This window comes from Sus scrofa, chromosome 1, assembly GCF_000003025.6.
Source record: "Sus scrofa isolate TJ Tabasco breed Duroc chromosome 1, Sscrofa11.1, whole genome shotgun sequence".
In the NCBI taxonomy this organism is placed as follows: Eukaryota; Metazoa; Chordata; class Mammalia; order Artiodactyla; family Suidae; genus Sus; species Sus scrofa.
Genome location: NC_010443.5, coordinates 187,558,561 through 187,580,752, shown reverse-complemented (window position 1 = coordinate 187,580,752; position 22,192 = coordinate 187,558,561). Strand labels below are relative to the sequence as shown.

Genomic DNA, 22,192 nt, shown 5'->3' with positions numbered 1-22,192 from the left:
GCTCCAATTTGACCCCTAGCCCAGGAACTTCCATATGCCGCAGATGTGGCCATAAAAGGAAAAAACAATGTACAAAAAGTACAAATATGTTTCTTTACCAAATGTATGACACAAAAACTTAAAAACTGACGAGTTCTATTTTTTTCTGCATAAAAAATTGTAGGCCCTAATCACTAGCACATTTTGTGACTTGAAGATATTCTAATTAATGAGTTTACTAATCAAGAACTGAACAAAAATTCCAATATATGAAAGCTCTCAAGTTTTTTAGTTAAAAGGAGTTTAATTCAACCAAGAGTGTTTTTTTACTTGAATATTGAAGAAATGACTGCTGAAACATCTTTGATGACTCTATTGACTACAAAATAAAACTTCTTAGCTCAGCACTCAAGATTTTCTATAATTTGCCCTAATTATCCTCTATAGATTTGTATCTCCTCTTATTCCCTAATCTGACTTTTCTTTAAGAATATCAATTGCTCAACATCCTTTGACTGTTCTGCAATGAATATAAAACCCTTGGAGTCTCTCGGGCAATGTTTAGAACGATGGCAGCTTCAGGTTCCTTAAAAATTAATTAGAACTATTTAACAGGGCCTCTATTACTCTGCCACTACCATGTACAATGTTGTGTAATATGCAGTTCCTTCTCCATTATGAACCAATTTTCTGGGGTTCTTGTAACTGCTGAACTATTGAACATCTTAATACTCAATGACCCTCCTGAAAATTTAGCTTCCCTATTCACAAAATGCTCTCATACTTCTAAGTATTTATCATTTTCCTATTATACTCAAAGCTCAGACTCATGTCAGTTCTAAGCCTATAACCTATAGTAGTACACCTAGTCCACCCACATAAAGGTACCAATTGCAGTTTTGCCATCAGACAACTCTTATTGATCCAAAGCTCCTTCTGGGCAGAGTTTTAAGCACAAAGGATGGCTACTATTTTCTTACCAAAGCAATATTTTAACTTACAGATGTGTCATTATAAGTAGTTCTTATCGCAAACATTTAATAATTCTGTAAACATATGATAACATGCTAAATGTCACTGTTTAATCAGACTGGCAAAAATTTGGGATTAAAAATATGCATGGTATTGGAAAGGAGTCTCATATACTTGGAGAGCAATTTATTAGTAACTATTTAAATTATAAATGCTTGTGCCTTTTGAGTAATTCCACTTCTCATTATCCTACATAGAGAGGCAATTCCTCATAATGCAAAAAAGGATTTTATTATTATAGTGTAAATAGAGAAGAATTGAAACCAATTTAAAAATCACTCGACAGAATAAACTAGGGTAGAGTACTTGATAAGATTAAAAAAGGATATGGTATACCTTTAGGATTTATATATAAATTTAAAAAATCACACTGCAGAATAACACATACATATACCTCAAAAATTATCCATACATGAGCACACACAAATACACACACTCACACACACACACACACAAATACATGCAAATGCTTAGATGCTTAGAAAAAGACCTGGAAAGGATAAACTTCCAACTTCTGGGCTTCAGGTCTAGCCAAGGTGACACACTAACAAAGGCCACCAGCTTCCTATCCCTAAATCAATGCTGGAGTAACTACAGAAGTGAGACGAAATCATGGCTTCTAAGAACGAAATAAAATTGTGAAAAAACCCTGGGAAAGACTGACTGATAACTTACCCTGGTGTGTGTGGGAAGAAAGAGACTGCATCCTGAAGGGAAGGGGGCGGGAACAGGTTTAGTGAGAATGACTGGAGCAAAATGCTGCTGTCATTCCCTTTCCCTTATTAACTTGAGATCATCACTGCTTGCCCCTTAACCATAAAGATTTTGGCAACAATCTGGGCTGCAGACACTAGTACCCCAAGCACCACCAGGGGCATGAAGGCCTAACTGGGGTGAAAAGCTACAGGTGACATCTGACTAGGAACCCATGGGCACTCATTCCTTTTCTGTCTCCCTGCCTCCTCATGCCAGGACAGGAATACAAAACCTCTCAAAAAAACTTCTTCCTAAGGGGCTTCACAGTGCCCAAACCCTACCATGGCCTAGAGTTCTTTATGATCATTTGGTTCAATCTACTTTTTCAGACTTATCTCTTTACCTAAAGCTCTAGCCACACTGAGACTTTGCACACTTTCTAAACAGCCCTAATCATTCTTGGCTCTTACCCCTTAACATGTGCTATCTCTGCTTCTGAAATGTCTTTCTCCTTCACTGCTGCCTAAAAAAATTCTATTGGATTTTTAAAGACCCACATCAATATCATATCCTATACAAATGTCATCCAACTTCAAGTGGAGTTTTCCTTCCTCCGTGCTCATATACACATAAATACAGCTGTCTGATCAGTTACTGCATGGTAGAGCAATTGTTTAAGCTTTTTTCTTCCTACATGACTGTAACTGCTTAAAGGCAGGGATCCTCCCTAATTCATATTTGTATCTTTTCTGAGGTTGTGTCTGGCATACAGTAGACACTCAGTTAATGGTTGCAGAAAGAAAAAAAAAAAGATGAATGGATGACCTTCACAAACCATTTAAAAGGGCTTCAGTTCTTTCTATCTGTAGAATAAGAAGATCAGAACACATGGCCTAAATTCCTTTTAGCTGTAAACTCATAACTCTGTGTTTCCAGGTTACAGTTACCATAAGGCTGATTCCTGAATAAGGTGAAGTAGTAGCATGCTTTAAAAAAAAAAAAAGTAGGAATACTTTTGCTATCTTTTTCCTGTATTTAGGTATAACAGAAAAATTCTAAGATTAAAAAGTACCTCTGAATGACAGGCAGCTTGCTGTTGAACTAATGATTCCTGGTTTTGTTTAGCACGAAGAGAAAGAATTGCATCTGCGTGAATTTTTCTATAGGACATCCTAGTCACTTGTCCTTCACTGGGAGGATCATCTTCCTAAAAAAAAATAAAGGTAATTACTATAATAAAGAAAAAATTAATCTATCAAATGATTACATTCCTCATAATTTATGATGAATAAAACTTAACAGTCATCGGCGTTCCTGTCATGGCTCAGTGGTTAACAAATCCAAATCCGACTAGGAACCATGAGGTTTCGGGTTCAACCCCTGGCCTTGCTCAGTGGGTTAAGGATCCGGCGTTACTGTGAGCTGTGCTGTAGGCCGTAGACGTGGCTTGGATCCCGAGTTGCTGTGGCTGTGGTGTAGGCCAGTGGCTACAGCTCTGATTAGACCCCTAGCCCAGGAATCTCCGTATGCCGAGGGTGCGGTCCTAAAAAGACAAAAAAAAACAAAAACAAAAAACTTAACAGTCATCATGAAAATGGTCATATTAGCACTTTACAGAAAGAAGATGAACACTTTATTTTCATTTAGTTCTCTTTTCCATTCGACTATACTAAAAATCCTTTGTGTTTGCCTCAATATAAACAACAGTATAAAATAATTTGGTTATATTTTGCCTGGAAATTTATTATAAAAGCTTATGAAAATTGGACCCACTGTTCCATGCAATTGAGTTTCAATGATTCATAAATGTTTTCTAGTGTCATCAAGTTTTCCGCTCACACAATTTCTTGCTTTGTGTTTATACAGTGTACAAAGCGGCACCACAGTGTGGCAATGGGGGCAAAGCGCTGTAGCAGTGATGCAGCCTGGACCACAGACAAAAATGAAAACTGCAGAAACATGTGGTGGCACCTAAAGACCTTTAATTGTCACTTTGCTTTGTGCTGACCTCCAGTACTTGCTAAGGAGCAGATACTGAAAGCCCTCACCAGAAGATCCAGCTTAGTGACTTAAAATAGACCAGTCCAAAAATGAAGGATAGTGTGGGCTGCAGAGCCAGAAAAGTGGATGTCCTTATAAATACAAGTCTTAACATGATTTTACTTTTTTAATTTTTATTTTATTTTTTGTCTTTTTGCCTCTTCTTGGGCTACACCTGTGGCATATGCAGGTTCCCAGGCTAGGGGTCTAATCGGAGCTGTAGCTGCCAGCCTATGCCACAGCCAAAGCAATGCCAGATCCAAGCCGTGTCTGCAACCTACACCACAGCTCACGGCAATGCTGGATCCTTAACTCACTGAGCAAGGCCGGGGATCAAACCCATGACCTCATGGTTCCTAGTCGGATTCGTTAACCACTGAGCCATGACATAAACTCCTTAACATGATTTTAAATTCCATTAATAATATTTTTACTTAAATATCTCATGTGTAACAAAATAAAGTTTATTAACTCTGGAGTACAAGTCTTCATTCCCCAGGTATATATAGAGAAATGCCTACTGGTCCACGACTTAAAAGTTATTCTATTTTTCAAGATTACACATCTGCATGTGACTTTATCATGAATTCGTAGCATATCTGAGGGAGGCTTAGCAAAAATACCAATATTAAAGTTTAGTTTCAAATGAAGAAAAAGAAAGATGTTATCATTTAGTCGTGGTTCAGTTTAGCTGTTTACTCTAAATAAATGTGCTTTGGCACCATGATAAAGTTCTAACAATGGATAAAAATGCCATAATGAGGAGTTCCCATCATGGCTCAGTGGAAACAAACCAGACTAGTATCCATGTAGACACAGGTTTGATCACTGGCCTCGCTCAAGGGGTTAAGGATCTGGCATTGCTGTGGTGTAGGTCACAGATGTGGCTCAGATCTAGCATTGATGTGGCTGCGGTGCAGGTCGGCAACTACAGCTCCAATTTGACCCCTAGCCTGGGAACTTCCATATGCTCCAGGTTCGGCCCTAAAAAGAAAAAAAAAAAAAAATGCCATGACATATTAAGTAGGCCAAATGTTAGTGTAACAAAGACTTCTCATTTATGCTTCCCCCATATTATTTTATAAAAGTGGTTTCTACCCTCTTTATAACAGACTCAATCAATTACTTGGCACAAATAATTACTGTTAGAAAAGTAACCGCTCCATTAAAATCTTATCAAAACTCTCCTTCATTAATTAGCTCATCTTTCTACACATAATAAAGCAAATTGCTTTAACAAATTTTATTACTTGAATATACAAACCTCCACACTTGGCATCTGTACACCATTGTGTCTTTAATAGCATAAATTGATACCTAGCCTTCAAAGCTTTCGGATTTGACAAGTGTCTGCAACACATACCCAGGTCCTTGCAACTCAAGCTTTAGGATTCATACAGCTCTTATTAGAGCTCAAAATTTATAGTTATTAGCTTAAGCTGACAGCTTAAAATGAGAGGCAAAAGTATCATGTATCTGTATAAAAAGTGTTGTGAATATGTCACTACATAGCTATATGGCAAAAACAAGTCATTTAACATTATTCAGTTCGAAGTAAAATGAAGAGTAGTCACATTTTTTTTTTCTTTTCAGGGCTGCACCCATGGCATATGGAAGTTTCCAGGCTAGGGGTAGAGCTGGAGCTGCAGCTGCTAACCTACGCCACAGCCACAGCAACATGGGATCTGAGCTGCGTCTGCGACCTACACCACAGCTCATGGCAATGCCAGATCCCTGACCCAGTGAGCAAGGCTGGGGATCAAACTCGAATCCTCTTGGATACTAGTCGGATTTGTTTCCACTGCACCGCAGCGGGAACTCCCACATATTTTTAACAAAGGATCAATCATATCAGAAGCCCTGGAAGCTATTTCAAAATATTCAGATCTAGGCTTCTAACCTATACACACACATAAAAAATCCTCATGACCTACTGAATCAATATATCAGAGGGTGGGCCAGGACGCATATCTTTTGAAAATTCCACTGGTGAATTTAATACACTGTTGTAGTTTACATCACTTGAATAGGCTGCTTTAAAGAAATTTCTTACATTACAGTTGTAAGGGGAAAGAAGGACATGTTTCAAAAATATACTAATCTTTCTGTCATCATCATGATCATATATAATGATACAAGTGGGAAGGTAAAAAGGCATCTAGAGGAGTTCCTATCGTGGCGCAGCAGAAATGAATCCAACTAGGAACCATGATGTTGCTGGTTCGATCCCCAGCCTTGTTCAGTGGGTTAAGGATGCAGCGTTGCCATGAGCTGTGGTGTAGGTCGAAGACCTGGCTCGGATACCGCATTGCTGTGGCTGTAGTATAGGCCAGCTGCTGTAGCTCTGATTAGACCCTTAGCCTGGGAACTTCCATATGCTGCGTCTACAGCCCTAAAAACCAAAAAAAAAAAAAAAAGCAGCTAGACTTCTACTTCTAGTCAGGATGGAGTAATAAGGACCAGATATGCCCAACCCCTTAAACAGCTAAAAAATGGACACAGCATGTGAAAAACTGCATTCTGAGGTATGGAGCATCAGGTAACAAAAGACAGTGATTCCTGAGAGACGGAAAACAAATCAGGAGAACCCTATGCTCCAACCGGCTGCCTGTGAGAGTTTCCAGGCAGTGACACAGGAGGGAAAGCCTAAGCAGGGCTCCGTGGACCCCTGACCTGAGAAGCTGGAGCTGAAACTCCAGGGAGGAAAAGATAGCTAGAGTTCCTAAAACAAACAGCTAGAAAAGTGAAAGCTGCAAAGGGAGTAAACTCTGGAGATCTAAAGAAGACCCCTTGGAGTTCCTGTCGTTGCTCAGTGGTTAACAAGTCTGACTAGGAACCATGAGGTTGCAGGTTCAATCCGTGGCCTCGAACAGTGGGTTGTCCATCCGGTGTTGCTGTGAGCTGTGGTGTAGGTCGCAGATGCGGCTCAGATCCCACGTTGCTGTGGCTCTGGCGAAGGCTGGTGGCTACAGCTCCAATTAGACCCCTAGCCTGGGAACCTCCATATGCCACGTGTGTGGCCCTAAAAAGACAAAAAGACAAAACAAATAAATAAATAAAGAAGACCCCTTTAGGTGTTAAGCTGAGTACTGATCAGCAGACGCATCTGAGACGATTACAGGAAGCTGGAGGAACAAGCACCTGAGAAGGGACTGGGTAAAACAGTGCCTGATGCTCACACAGAGCCTAGATAATGGTTGGCCCACTAACCAGGCTGGAAAACCTTATTAATGAGGCCCTGGATGGAGTACATAGAAGGGTCTTCTCTCCATAGTACTGTTCTAGTCTTGCCTAACAAACCTTAAAAACAAGTCAAAAGGGTAAAACTGTCTCTAAGTACTTAACTGAGCAAAGCTTAAAAATATTTATAGTAATATAAAACATAGCTAGGAAAAGTCTACAATTTTGACAGGTCAAATTAGATAGTTTTTCTCAAAGATTAACATATAACTACCATATTTTCCATCTATTCAACTCCTAAGTATTTTCCAGAGAGAAATGAAAGCATATATCCATTCAAAGACTTGTACACAAATGCTTACAGCAGCTTTATTTCTTTTTTTTCTTTTTCTTTTTTTGTCTTTTCTAGGGCCACACTGGAGGCATATGTAGGTTCCCAGGCCAGGGGTCCAAATCAGAGCTGTAGCTGCTGGCCTACACCATAGCCACAGCAATGCCAGATCCGAGCTGCGTTCTCAACCTACACCACAGCTCACAGCAATGCTGGATCCTTAACCCACTGAGCCGGGCCAGGGATCAAACCCACAACCTCAGGGTTCCTAGTCAGATTTGTTAACCATTGAGCCACGACGGGAACTAGCGGCTTTATTTCTAATAGCTCCAAACTGGAATAAACCCAAATGTCCATCAACAGGTGAATGGACAAACAGTGGTACATCCATACAGTACAATACTACTCAGCAATAAAAAAGGAAGGAACCATGACACAAACTATAACACAGACAAATCTCAAAGTAATTACACTGAATTAAAGCAATTAGGCAAAAAAAAAAAGGAATACATGCCACATGATTCCATTCATATAAATCTAAAAAATGCACTAATCTACAGTAACAGAAAGTAGATGAGTGATTGCTGGAGAGGTATGGGGGATGAGAGGAATAAGAGACAAGAAGGAGGGATTACAAAAGGCCTGAGGAAACTTTTGGGAGTGGATACAGAATATGTTCATTACATTAGTTGTGGTAATGACTTTACAGATATACGCATATGTCAAAAATTATCAAATAAGATTTTTTTTTTAACAGCAACAATAATAGCAGTGTTTAGCAAAGGCTATGGATAATTGCAGACCAAGTTGAGTAGAGCCACCTTTTCTTGCCTAGGTTGTTTGAAAATATAAAAAAAGTGAAGATTTCCATGCTGTAAGCAGGAAAAATAAATAAATAAATAAATAAATAAATAAATAAAGATTTCTATTCCTTAGTTTTCAAAAGAAAACTCCTATTATAATTTCTGTATGATATTTATATATATATAATGTATTATATATGTTAAAATATGTAATATTTTTAAACATCAATTTTTTCTCCATAAAGTTAGATAATAACTAGGAAGAGTTATTACTATAAGTAGGACTCCTGGGTCCTACTTCAGTATTTTTTAAAGCCACTAAGTTCAATTATTTTTTAGCATAAGAATTATAATTATGGTTGGGGAAAATTTTTTAAATGTATTATAAGACAGTTGGTTTCAACAGTGAATGTCCCGCCTAAAACGTTGTAAAACCAACGTATCCAGGTAACAACTTTCACTGAATTAGATTTTCTTTTTTTTTTATTTATTTATATAATTTTTTTAATTTTCCCACTGTACAGCAAGGGGGTCAGGTTATCCTTACATGTATACATTACAATTACATTTTGAATTAGATTTTCATTACCTAATTATATCAACTGCATTTTTCAACTGCTAGAGCCACAGAGGTTAATAATAATTATCTATTAATTCCCACAATTATGATAATAAAATGTGCAAATGTGATAAGATGTGCAAGAAACCTTAAATTCCTTCACAGATATTTCATTAAATTGTATGGGAAAACATCTGGGGTTAATAGATGCAAACTATTGCCTTTGGAATGGATTAACAATGAGATCCTGCTGTGTAGCACTAGGAACTACGTCTAGTCACTTATGATGGAGAATGATAATGTGAGAAAAAAGATGTATACATGTATATGTAACTGGGTCACCATGCTGTACAGTAGAAAAAAACAATGTACTGGGAAAATAAAAAATAAATAAATAAAACTTAAGCATGGAGAGACGCAAAAAAAAAAAAAAAATTTATGGGAGTTCCCATCGCGGCTCAGCGGAAATTAATCCGACTAGGAACCACAAGTTTGTGGGTTCAATCCCTGGCCTCGCTCAGTGGGTTAAGGACTGGCGTTGCCGTGAGCCATGGTATAGGTCGTAGACGCAGCTTGGATCCTGCGTTGCGTGGCTGTGGCATAGGCCAGCAGCTGTAGCTCTGATTCAACCCCCAGTCTGGGAACTTCTATATGCCGCAGGTTCGGCCCTAAAAAGAAAAAAAGAAGAGAAAATTTTATGACTATTAATTCAAATATTTGAGAAAAAACCCTAATTGGTGGCAAGAAGTTCATCAAGATATTCTTCATGTCAGAATTCAATGTGAAGTCAATCATTTCTTACCATTTCAAGAGCATCCTGCAGAGTACTGGATAAGCTATCATTTAGGTTTGTCATATACAATCCTTCATCTCCTAAAACTAGAAATTAAAATACAAAAATTTAGAAAAAAGAAGAAATAAATTTAGCAAATAATCTGACCATAAAGCCATAGAACATGACTTTCAAATTTATACAATAAAAATACTGGCAAAGCTCACATATCTTCATATGCTATTCAATTTCACCAGTTGTTTTTAAAGTGCATTTTATAACAAAGGTGAGATTTTTGTTTCACTCACCAGCTTGTGAGAAATTAGAAAGAGCTATAAACACCAACCATAACCATGAAATTGAAAAAGAGGTACTCCTATATACTACAGATATAATTAAAAACTGATTAAAATTTAAAATTGAGTCATCTTTAGGAGAGCATGTTTGCAATGTATTGCTATTTTAAAAGTGCATACTCTGACTCAACAATTCCACTTCTAGGCATGCACTCTATGAAAGTTATCAATTAGGAGTTCCCGCCGTGGCAGAGCAGAAAGGAATCTGACTAGGAACCATGAGGTTACAGGTTCCATCCCTGGCCCTGGCCTCACTCAGCAGGTTAAGGATCTGGCATTGCTGTAGCTGTGGTGTAGGCTGGCAGCTGTAGCTCTGATTCGACCCCTAGCCTGGGAACCTCCATGTGCCATGAGTGTGGCCCTAAAAAGCAAAAAAAAAAAAAAGAAAGTTATCAGTTATATAAGCTCACAAAGATATATACATGTATGTGTGCATGTGCACACGCCCATACACGCAAGGATGGTCAGCGGAGAGTTATGTACAGTTTGAAAATACTGAAGACAACCTAAATGCCTATCACTATGGCACTGTTTTTACAGACTACCCAGGTACTGAAAAAAAGAGGTAGGACTGTATGTATTGATACAGAAAAATGTCTACAACATATTTAAGGTTAAAAAATTCAAGTTTCAAAACCATATGTATTGTATGACCCCATTTTTAAAGGTAAAAATATACACACATACAAATATATTTAGGTATCTACATATGCACGGGAAAAAAAAGACTAGAAGGGTATACCCCAAACTATTAAGAGTAACATTATTTCTAGAGATTTATAGGGGATATTTTACTTTCTGAGGTTAAGGCCTAGGAAAGTTAACTTGCACAGAGTTCATCTTCTTTCTATTATACCATGTTAAATCTTGAAAATTTAAGTAAAAACATGTTAGAAGAGAATTACGTAGGAATTATGATAATCTAACCAGTAAAATCAATTGAGGCATGTTAACTTACTCTTAGGAACCACTTTTTGACCACAGTTCAATAAAATCTCTCCTTCAGAGAGGAGTCTATCTATAGGTTCAGTTTCCGTGACAGTGATGCTAAAGGTGCTCTCCGTTGTTGATGAATCCAAACTTGGCATCTGTGTGGGGGCAGGAGCCTTAGTGCCAGTGGGAAGCGCCATAACGGGAACTGGCTCTGGAGGTGGAGGCTGAACAGGGACACCCATGCTCTCAGGTTCTTCATCCTTGGCCACAGACATTACACTAAGAAAAAGACATATTTTGAACTTATTAGGTCAGTGAAGGCCTATATTAATTTTTATATAAAAATAGATTCATGGAGTTCCCGTCGTGGCGCAGTGGTTAACGAACACGACTAGCAAACATGAGGTTGCGGGTTCAGTCCCTGCCCTTGCTTAGTGGGTTAACAATCCGGCGCTGCCATGAGCTGTGGTGTAGGTCGCAGACGCGGCTCGGATCCCGCGTTGCTGTGGCTCTGGAGTAGGCCGGGGGCTACAGCTCCGATTCGACCCCTAGCCTGGGAACCTCCATATGCCGCGGGAGTGGCCCAAAGAAATAGCAAAATGACAAAAAAAAAAAATTAAAAATAAAAATAGATTCAAAGTACTACATTTCCTTTAGACATATTTCTATTCTGATATATAAATTTATATATTTCTATAATATGCCCCATATAATTAACCAAGACATTTTTCCAAAATTATCTTCATGTTTTAATCACAGAGCATCTTGAAAGTTTTATCATCCCTAAAATAAATCTACATGGGGATCTTTGACCACATAAAAGTTAACTGATCACAGTAAATGAAGATTCACAGTGGGGGAAAAATCATTCTTCTAATTTTATTAAAAACATCATAGAGAATTCCAAGGTGACCTAGCAGTTAAGGATTCAGTATTGTCACGGCTGTGGTTCAGGTTCAATCCCTGGCCTGGAAACTTCTGCACACCGCAGGTGCGGTCAAAAAAAAAAACAACAAACCCAAAAACAATGTTAGAGATATCTTTATCTTAATGTTTCCCAAAAAGTTTTGTTTTAAAAAGAGAGAACTAAAGGTATAAATAAATTTGGTAAAATTTTTTTTAATTTAAAATTTATGAAGTTTATTCCAACTAAAGTATAGAATAGCTTGTGGTTTATGAACCTTCGTTTGTCATTTCTGATGTTTTCAATGGGTCACCTAAGTCAACAGAAGATGAAATGTACAGTTACTAAGAGTGAATGTATTATCATTTACATAGCTCTCGGATGAAGCTCTTCTTGAAGAGAGCTGGGATTCTCTTCTTCCAGTGGCAGGTCTCTGTCACCCCATGGCTTGGGCAGCTCAGGGCTTGATATCTTCAACTGATCAATGGAAGTCTCTGACAAAGTTGGGGTAAGAACTGCTGCAGGAGGAGGGGTAGTCGCTGGGGTAACTGCTGGGGTATTAACGAGTGTGATGCCAGGCATATCATTTCCTAAAGGTGTTTTTTAAAAGAAAAAACAGTCAGTAAGAAGTCCACAGGAAGGCAAGATATGTTGTTTTATTTATCCCTTAACATTTTGGCATACAAATAATGGCAATAATAACTAATAATAATGATGATGGCCATTGATGGGAACATTTCCAAATTAACTTAGTAAAGTACAAGAAAATAATCTTGAAAAGATTTATCACTTTCAACATCACCATGAACTTGAAAAAGTCTAAATGTCTACTAGATTATATACTTTAAAAAAGTGGCAACCGGAGTTCCCGTCGTGGTGCAGTGGTTAACGAATCCGATTAGGAACCATGAGGTTGTGGGTTCAGTCCCTGCCCTTGCTCAGTGGGTTACCGATCCGGCGTTGCCGTGAGCTGTGGTGTAGGTCGCAGACGCAGCTCGGATCCCGCATTGCTGTGGCTCTGGCGTAGGCCTGCAGCTACAGCTCCGATTAGACCCCTAGCCTGGGAACCTCCATATGCTGTGGGAGCGGCCCAAGAAATGGCAAAAAGACAAAAATAAATAAATAAAAGTGGCAACCAATTGCTTAGTTTGCTTTCAAGAAAAAATGATTTACTAAAAACTAGTAAGCAACAGGTATGTGTATATTAATCTGCAAAGCATCTTATAAAACAAGCCATGATATTGTATTTAAAAGTTGCTAAAATTAAAACTGAGTTAGAGAAATAAGGTTTCTACCTTCTTCAGCAAATATTTCTTTCACGGGTAAAGCTACATCATGATCTGAAACACAGGGAGAAGAATCTGGAGTCTTTACCAACACACACTCTTTAGGAAGTGGTGAAGGTGAGCAAGGAGGAGTTGGCTGTGGGGTAGGCAACGGGGTACATGCTCTTGCCTAAAATAAATAAAACAAGATAAATGGCACTTATAATCTCCAAATAAAGGTAATTTAAAAAATAAAATGATGTTATTCAGGGTTGCATAAAATTCAAATGGATTAATATGGGGAAAATGGAGCACTCTAGACCCTGGATCTTAAACTTCTGGCCACTAGACTAAAGACCAGCCTGCAGAAAGCCTCAGGCAATTGAAACAGCTCTGCCTCTGAACTAGGCCCCTAAGAAATCTAAGCCTCCCTTATCTAATTTAGAGAGGAAGATTAAACAGACACAGCTGAAGATCAAATCCAAATACAAGCTGGGTAGACCATGTACAGAAAGAAAGCATTTTATAATTGACCAGATATCAAAAGAACAAAGTTTATGAAAAGCAATGAAAGGATAAGAAAAAGTAGGGGAAATGAAATGAAGACAATGTGGAGATAGAAGGTACTAGAGAAGAAATAAATGAATAAAGTCAATCTAAATAGGTAACTCGAATGATTACAAATTCAAAAGGATGATAATGATCCTACCCATGTCCTATCTACCTAGTTCCCTTACAGAATTATCAAATATAATCCTAAATCATTTCTTTTATTATGTCTAAAATATTCTACTTTTTAATGTTTATATAATTTTTAAAGGTCATACTTAGTTTACAGTAACTACAAAATACTGGCTATATTCCCACTTAAAATTTTTTATGTTGATTTTATTTTATTTTATTTAAATATAGTTGGTTTACAATGTTTTGCTATAGTTTAAGATGTATAGCAAAGTGATTCAGTTATACTATACTCACATATAAAAATATATATACTTACATACACATACCTATATATACTTTTACATATATATGTATATTTATATATACTTATACATAAGCATACCTATATATATATATTTATAAGTATTTATAAGTCTATTTTATATATGTAGTTTGTATCTGCTAATTCCAAACTCCTAATTTATCCTTCCCCTGCCTTTCCCCTTTGGCAACCATGAGTTTTCTGTGACTCTGTTTCTGCTTTGTAAATAAGTTCATTTTTATCTTTTTAGATTCCACATATAAATGATATCATGATAAATATGGTATCATTGATATATGATAAACATGATAAATATTATATGATATTTAACTTTGTCTGACTTACTTCACTTACTATGATAATCTTTAGGTCCATCCATGTCACTGCAAATGGCAAATTTTCATCCTTTTTTATAGCTGGGTAATATTCCATTATAGATAATGAAATATACACTCAACACATTTTCCTTATCCATTCATCTGTTGATGGACACTTAGGTTGCTTCCATATCTTTGCAATTATAAATAAAGATGCTATGAACACTGGAGTGCATATATCTTTTCAAATTAGTGTTTTTGGGGTTTTTTGATATATACCAAGGATAGGAATTCCTGGGTCATATGGTAGTTCTATTTTTAGTTTTGAGACTTAAGTCATTTCACATATGTATAGGTTATCTATGGCATAAATTCCCAGAAGTGGAACTGCTTGGTTAAAGGGCTAATTGCATTCTTTATTTTTTTCAAAACTTATGACTGCTCACTTTGAGTTATTTTGTTTTGTTTGTTTGCTGTTTAGGGCCCAAACCGAGGCATATGGAGGTTCCCAGGCTAGGGGTCGAATCGGAGCTACACTACAGCCACAACAACGCCAGATTCGAGCCACTTCTGCGAACTACACCACAGCTCACAGCAACACCAGATCCTTAATCCACTGAGCAAGGCCAGGGATCAAACCCACAACCTCATGGTTCCTAGTTGGATTCATTTCTGCTGTGCCACGATGGGAAGTCCACTAATTGCATTCTTAATTTGAATACAAATTTCCCTCTACAAGGTTGTATTATTTTACACTAACATCAGAAGGTATGAGAATTCTCATTTCTCAAAGGTTTGCTGAACAATGGCATTAATCAAGCTTTTAAGGCTTTACCAACTGGAGCTGTAAAAAAGGAATTTCAGTGATTTTTTTTTTTTTTTTTTTTTATTATCAGTGAGACTGACCACCTTATTTTGTATGTATGTGGGCCAACTGTATTTCCTTTTCATGTGTGAACTTTCTGGACATGTCTCTTGCCTACTTTTCTATTTGACTTTTTCTTCTCTAAAACATTTTTACAGTAGGATGATTAGCCTTTACATTGTAGTATGAGTTGCAAATTGATATACAAATTAAAAATCATTAAGTATATCGGAAATTCTACAGAACTGCTTAATAAATAACATATTGTCAGCTTTGTTTTTTAAATTTTTTTCTTTTTTTTAAAGAACCACACCCATGGCATATGGAAGTCCCCAGGCTAGGGGTTAAATCAGAGCTGTAGCTGCAGCCTACTGCACAGCCACAACAACGCCAGATCCTCAACTCACTGAGCAAGGCCAGGGATCAAACCCACAACCTCATGGTTCCTAGTCAGATTCATTAACCCCTGAGCCACAACAGGAACTCCCAGGTTATTTTTTTAAATGAAAGAAATACACCATATGTTTTTTCCTTCTTGACTCCATAAAGCTATAGCATAAGAGTGCTGTTTTCAAATATAAGGCTTCTGACTCAACATCATGATAGAAATTAAAGGTATTCTACTAGTCTTAAATGGGTAATAATGAAACAATAGTTATTGAGTATTTACCAAGTTCCAGGCACTGGATTAAGCTCTTTCATATATTATCTAATTGAATCTTTTACAAAACCTTATGTGATGGCTCACAAGATACTGTATCTCAAAGATGTCAATTCTCCCAAAATTAAGCCAATCAAGATGGAATTAACTTCCAAAAAATCCCCAACAAAATATTTTATAGAACTTGAAAACTAACTTTAAAATATATCTTAGGCGTTCCCATCATGGCTCAGCAGAAACGAATCTGAGTAGCACCCATGAGGACGCAGATTCCATCCCTGGCCTTGCTCAGGGGGTTAAGGATCCGGCATTGCTGTGAGTTGTGGTATAGATCACAGATGTGGCTCAGATCTGGTATTGCTGTGGCTGTGGTTTAGGCCAGTGTCTACAGCTCTGATTTAACCCTTAGCCTGGGAATCTCCATGTGCTGCGGGTGCAGCCCTAAAGAGACTAAACTAAACTAAAATATATTTCAAAGAGCAAAAGGTTAAAAAAAAAGCCATGACAATTCTGCAGATAAGGATAAAGGATCCAGCACTGCCATAAGCTGCAGTGTAGGATGCAAATGCAGCTCGGATTCGACCCCTAGCCTGGGAACTTCCACATGCCTCAGGTGTGGCCCTAAAAAGAAAAAAAAAAAAAAAATCCGGGGTTCCCACTGTGGCACAACAGGATCAGCAGTACCTCTGAAGTGCCAGGATGCAGGTTTGATCCCTCACCCAGCACAGTGGGGTAAAAGATCCAGTGTTGCCAAACCTGTGGCACAGGTCACAACTGTGGCTTGGATCTAATGATCCCTGGCCAGGGAACTCCATATGACGAGGAGCAACAAAAAAAGAAAAACAATAAAAATAAAAGCTATAAGCATATTTTTTGAACAACGGGAAATTCACGTATGGATTCTAGGAGTTCTCGTCATGGCACAGCAGAAACGAACTGAATAGGAACCATGAGGTTGCAGGTTCGATCCCTGGCCTCGCTCAGTGGGTTAAGAATCCGGTGTTATGGTGAGCTGTGGTGTAGGTTGCAGATGTGGCTCAGATCTGGCAGTTGCTGTGGCTGTGGCGTAGGCCAGCAGCTACAGCTCCAATTAGACCCCTAGCCTGGGAACTTCCATATGCCGCAGGTGCAGCCCTAAAAAAGAAAAAAAAATGAATATGGACTCCATGTTATATGCTGTTAACACCACTGTTAAAGGGAACATGTCAATATTAGGAAGTGTAACGATTGCATATTGGTTATGTAAGAAAGAATCTTATTCTTAGGAGATCCTGTTAATGATATTTTTTTTCTGCTGATGCTTTCAGAAGTGCCATGATATCTGCAATTTTCAAATGATTTTTAAAGAACATACAATATATAACATGTAAAGACAGATAAAGAAAATGTGCCGAAATGTTATCCATTGGTAAGTATAAGTAAAGCACACACAAATGTTCATTGCATCATACTTTAAATTTTCTATAGGTTTTTACGTTTTTTAAATAAAATGCTGGAGGCATTGTTACTAAAATGATAGCTACAAGAAACCAATCTCCACCACAAACTATGATCTATGATCCAACTTAAAATTGGTCTATTTTACTGTTCTTTAATAAAATTATCAAAAATTCCCCAGGACTCCAAGTCATAAAGGAGAATCACACCTACCGGCAAGTGTGCTGTTGAAACATCCCCAGAAATACTTGTAACAACAGGACCTTGCTTCTTTGCTTCTCCATCACCCAGCATAACAGCAATGGTCTCAGCAAGAGCTTCATTCACAAAATGCCTAATCATGTCTGAATTCACAGGAATCCCGGCATCAACAAAAAGCTGGAGGGCACCACTGCTTGTTCCTTCCACTAAAAAATAAAAGAACTTCAGAATAAGTGTGCAAGAAACGTACCTGTATTCTGAGCCTTAATTCTTAAAATTTTAGAGATGTGAATAATGTATATAAGATGATGTGAGGAGGAATAAAATGAAAATACAAAATCTACTTTAATATTATGAAAGAGAAGAAGATGGTTAACTCACATAATGAACATCCTCTCTTAACAAACTAAAAAGGGAAGGAGAAAAACACCCGGATGAAAATTTACTTATACGTCCTCTTTCCTACCACTACAGAACTGAGTGTTAGAAAGGATTTGCATCTACATTAAATGATTTCATTAAAACAATCCACACCTCCGTAAGTAGGGCACCAGGAAAATATGTGACAGATCTTGGTAAAACACAGAGACACAAGGGCTGTGGGGGCATTTTAGAGAAATGGCAGCTTCTTCATAAATATGCAGACAAACCTTCTTTCCTTCTATTTTCAGATATATCAGTTATAACTTTACAGGCTAGTCCTCCTCAAACTTTTATAGTGGTTTAGGGGCTTGATATCAGCAGCTCTACAGGTATGTTAATTTTCCAAATGAGCTGTACTTTTTACTTGTACGAACATATATAAAATTCAGTAACACTTCCTAAATAGTCTTTATTAGGCTTAAAGTGGCTAACTTCTAAAGCTCCATGTGGAAAACATGAAAGCAGTGATCTATACAACTTTATGGAGATGTGACCTCTCCCAAAAGTATTCCTTAACTAGTACAACTATAGCGGCATCATTCACATTTCCCTAGAAGGTGGGTACAGGTGTCTTGGAATCACCTGCTGAGAGAGAAGTAACAACGATTTGCTTTGGAGCTACCAAAGCAAAGACCATCACGATCCCAAATTTATATTCAACAGTACATGTCAATATGTCTCCTTTTTAGTTCCCATAATTCATTGTTTAGGCATGACTAAAAATCAGAACATTTCTGTTATAAAGCCCAAAAGTTCTACCCAGACATAAGCAAAACAAAAGTAAACACACATGCTTTTAAAGAGAAGAGAACAGGATCTAAATATCTTCTATATTAGATCATCTTTTCTTGAGGCTACAAAGCCTGAATGAGTCTCGCTAAAACCACCACCTGACCAATGTGAAGAACTGCTAAGAGGACTATTACTAGCCCTGCTTCATGCTGACAGATACTGGCAGAGAGTCCAGACACTCCAAAACATGCCATGGAGGTATCTGACCTAGCAATGAGGGAAAAAGCATCTGGCAGTTTGGACAGCATTCATCATAAACCAGACAAATCTTTGGAGACATCTGTTTGTTTCTGTGACTCCTACAGTACTTTCCTACACTGCTCTTGTCTTGGGACTGCTGAATACCACCTCCACAACTAGAATTCTGACCAAAAGCTACAGAGGTCCAACTATTTCTTTCTCCAAGGCACATTTCATGGTCTTTGGTGGTCTTTTTAGCTCCCCATTCTTTTTCTTCTGTTTCATTTTGGCTGATGTTTTCTACCTGTGGCTTTTTCAACAGAGTTTGAAAATTCTCAGAGCAATTATCTAGATGAACTGGTTTTGATTTTCTTTTGGGTTGTATTCCTAGATGCCTTCTTCCAAAAAGTGTCTTCTAAAATAGCAAAATGATTTTATCATTAAAGCAGCACTAATCTTAAAAAACAAAACAAAACAAAACAATCCCTAGTAACTTTGTTCATAATTTTATTCCTTCCTTTAAAAATAAGATGATTAAAGAAAACCTGGGATAGTAGCAGTGGAAGAGGCATTTGAATTACACTTAATAGGAAGAATTAGTCAAATGCAAGAATAAATTTCACGGAGCCAGGACATAGGATGTGGCTGGGTGTGCACTGAGGAAGGCCAAAGAAAGTAGAGAAGAACAAGCAATAATAACTCCAAGGCTTTGGAGACTGGGAACTTGGAAAATAGTGATAACATTAACAGAAACAAAGGAGGGGCAAGTTTGGCTAGAAAAATGAGCATTTTGGACCCGTCAAGTTTGGTATGCCAGTGGAACATCAAGTAAAACTGCATCAACAGGTAAAACTGTAAGTAAAGCCTAGATGGGTCACTCTGGATAACTAATGCCAAGAAGAGACTAAAAAAAAAAAAAAAAAAAAAAAAAAAAAAACAGAAAAGAAATAGGGCAGAACACAGGAACTTGGAGAAAATTTTTATTCAAATTGAATTTTTATTCAATTAATCTTTTTTCAAAAAAAAGATAAGTAAATGAAGTCTTAAAGAAATTAAATAAACCCAGACACCTATGGTCAATCTTCAACAAAGGAGGTAAGAATGTAAAATGAGAAAAAGATAGTCTTTTTGGCAAGTATTGATGGGAAAACTGGACAGTTGCATGTAAATCAATGAAACTGGAACATACCCTCACACCATGCACAAAAATAAACTCAAAATGTCTTGAAGACTTAAATGTAAGACAAGACACCATCAAACTCTTAGAAGAGAACACAGGCAAAACATTTTCTGACATCAACTTTACAAATGTTTTCTCAGGTCAGTCTCCCAAGGCAATAGATATTAAAGCAAAAATAAACCAGTGGGACCTAATCAAACTGGCGAGCCTTTGCACAGCAAAGGAAACCATTAAAAAAAAAAAAAAAAAAAAAAAAACTTGTAGAAGGGGAGAAAATAGTTTCAAATGATGCAACTGACAAGGGCTTAATCTCTAAAATATACAAACAACTTACACAACTCAACAGCAAAAAAACCAACAACCCAATTGAAAAATGGCCAAAAACCTGAATAGACATTTCCCCAAAGATATACAGATGGCCAAAAAGCACATGAAAAAATGCTCAACATCACTGATCATTAGAGAAATGCAAATCAAAACTACTATGAGATACAACCTCACACCAGTCAGAAGGGGCATCATTAATAAGTCAACAAATAACAAATGCTGGAGAAGGTGTGGAGAAAAGGGTACCCTCCTACGCTATTGGTGGGAATGTAAATTGGTACAACCCCTGTGGAAAACAGTATGGAGGTACCTCAGAAAACTCAATTTAGATCTACCATATGATCCAGCAATCCCACTCTTGGGCATGTATCTGGACAAAACTTTCCTTGGAAAAGACACATAAACCTGTATGTTCATGGCAACACTATTCAAAACAGCCAAGACATGAAACAACCTAAATGTCCATTGACAGATGAATGGATTAAGAAGATGTATATATACACAATAGAATACTACTCAGTCATAAAAAAAAAACAAAATAATGGCATTTGCAGCAACATAGATGGACCTAGAGACTTTCATACTAAGTGAAGTAAGTCAGAAAGAGAAAGACAAATACATGATACCACTTATATCTGGAATCTAATATATGGCACAAATGAACCTTTCCACAGAAAAGAAAATCATGGACTTGGAGAACAGACTTGAGGTTGCTAAGGGGGAGGGGAGGGACTGGGAGGGACTGGGAATCTGGGGTTAACAGATGCAAACTATTGCCTTTGGAATGGATAAGCAATGAGATCCTGCTGTATAGCACTGGGAACTATATCTAGTCACTTATGATGGAGCATGATGGAGGATAATGTGAGAAAAAGAATGTATATATGTACGGTAGAAAAACAACAGAACACTATGAACCAACTACAATGGAAAAACTAAAAATCTTTTTTAAAAAAGAAATTAAAAAGATAAATGGACAAACAACAGAATGAATTCTAAGACACCAAAACCAGTAGAACATTTAAGAACTAGAGGCAGTCAATTCTCCATACTATAGCCATATAAGAGAACAAGGATTTGAAAAATAAAAAAGGAGAGAGGAGCTTCATGAGGGAGAGGGAAGAAGAAAGCCAATTCACAAGAACTAAAGAGAAAGTGACCAATGAGAAAATAAAAGCAGTAAATATAGACTCTATTGTCTAGGATTTAGGTTGCTAAGAGGTAGCTTAGGAAGGAAGAAGATTATTCTGGGCTGGAAAGAAGGGAGAAAACAGAAGAATGACACATAAGGAATATTAAAAAAAAAAAAGATGGAGAACTTACATTCCAATTTTAAGATTTATTTTTAAATTATAGTAATTAAGAAATGTAGTATTGGAGCTCTCATCGTGGCTCAGTGGGTTAAGGATCCGGCGTTGCCGTGAGCTATGGTATAGGTCACAGACATGGCTCGGACCCTGCATTGCTGTGGCTCTGGCGTAGGCCGGTGGCTACAGCTCCAATTAGACCCCTAGCCTGGAAACCTTAATATGCCGCGGGAGCAGCCCTAGAAAAGGCAAAAAGACAAAAAAAAGGAAAAAAAAGAAAAAAGAAATGTGGTATTGGGAGCTCCCATCATGGTGCAGCAGAAACAAATCCGACTAGGAACCATGAGGTTGCTGGTTTGATCCCTGGCCTTGCCCAGTGGGTGAAGAATCCAGCATTGCCATGAGCTGTGGTGTAGGTCGCAGACACAGATCAGATCTTATGCTGCTGTGGCTGTGGCATAGGCCGGCAGCTGTAGCTCCAATTAGAACCCTAGTCTGGGAACCTCCATATGCCTCAGGTATGGCCCTAAATATAAAAAAATTAAAAAAAAAAAAAAAGAAATGTGGTATTGGTGTAAAGATAGACTTGTAGAACAATGGGATCAATAGCAAATCCAGAAACAGATCCACAAATGTATAGCCAATTGATTTTCAACAAAGGTGTCAA

The 22,192-nt window shown here is 37.6% G+C and overlaps 1 protein-coding gene across 1 annotated transcript in view; it reads right to left on the bottom strand.

Moving 5' to 3' along the window:
* Positions 1 to 22,192, bottom strand: part of KIAA0586 (KIAA0586 ortholog) — a 137,799-nt gene that overhangs the window by 61,740 nt on the left and 53,867 nt on the right. Inside the window, 6 exon segments of the mRNA XM_021102647.1 lie at positions 2,780 to 2,914; positions 9,423 to 9,499; positions 10,707 to 10,960; positions 11,956 to 12,175; positions 12,881 to 13,040; positions 17,329 to 17,522. Of these exon segments, the coding sequence (XP_020958306.1) occupies positions 2,780 to 2,914; positions 9,423 to 9,499; positions 10,707 to 10,960; positions 11,956 to 12,175; positions 12,881 to 13,040; positions 17,329 to 17,522 (1,040 nt within the window).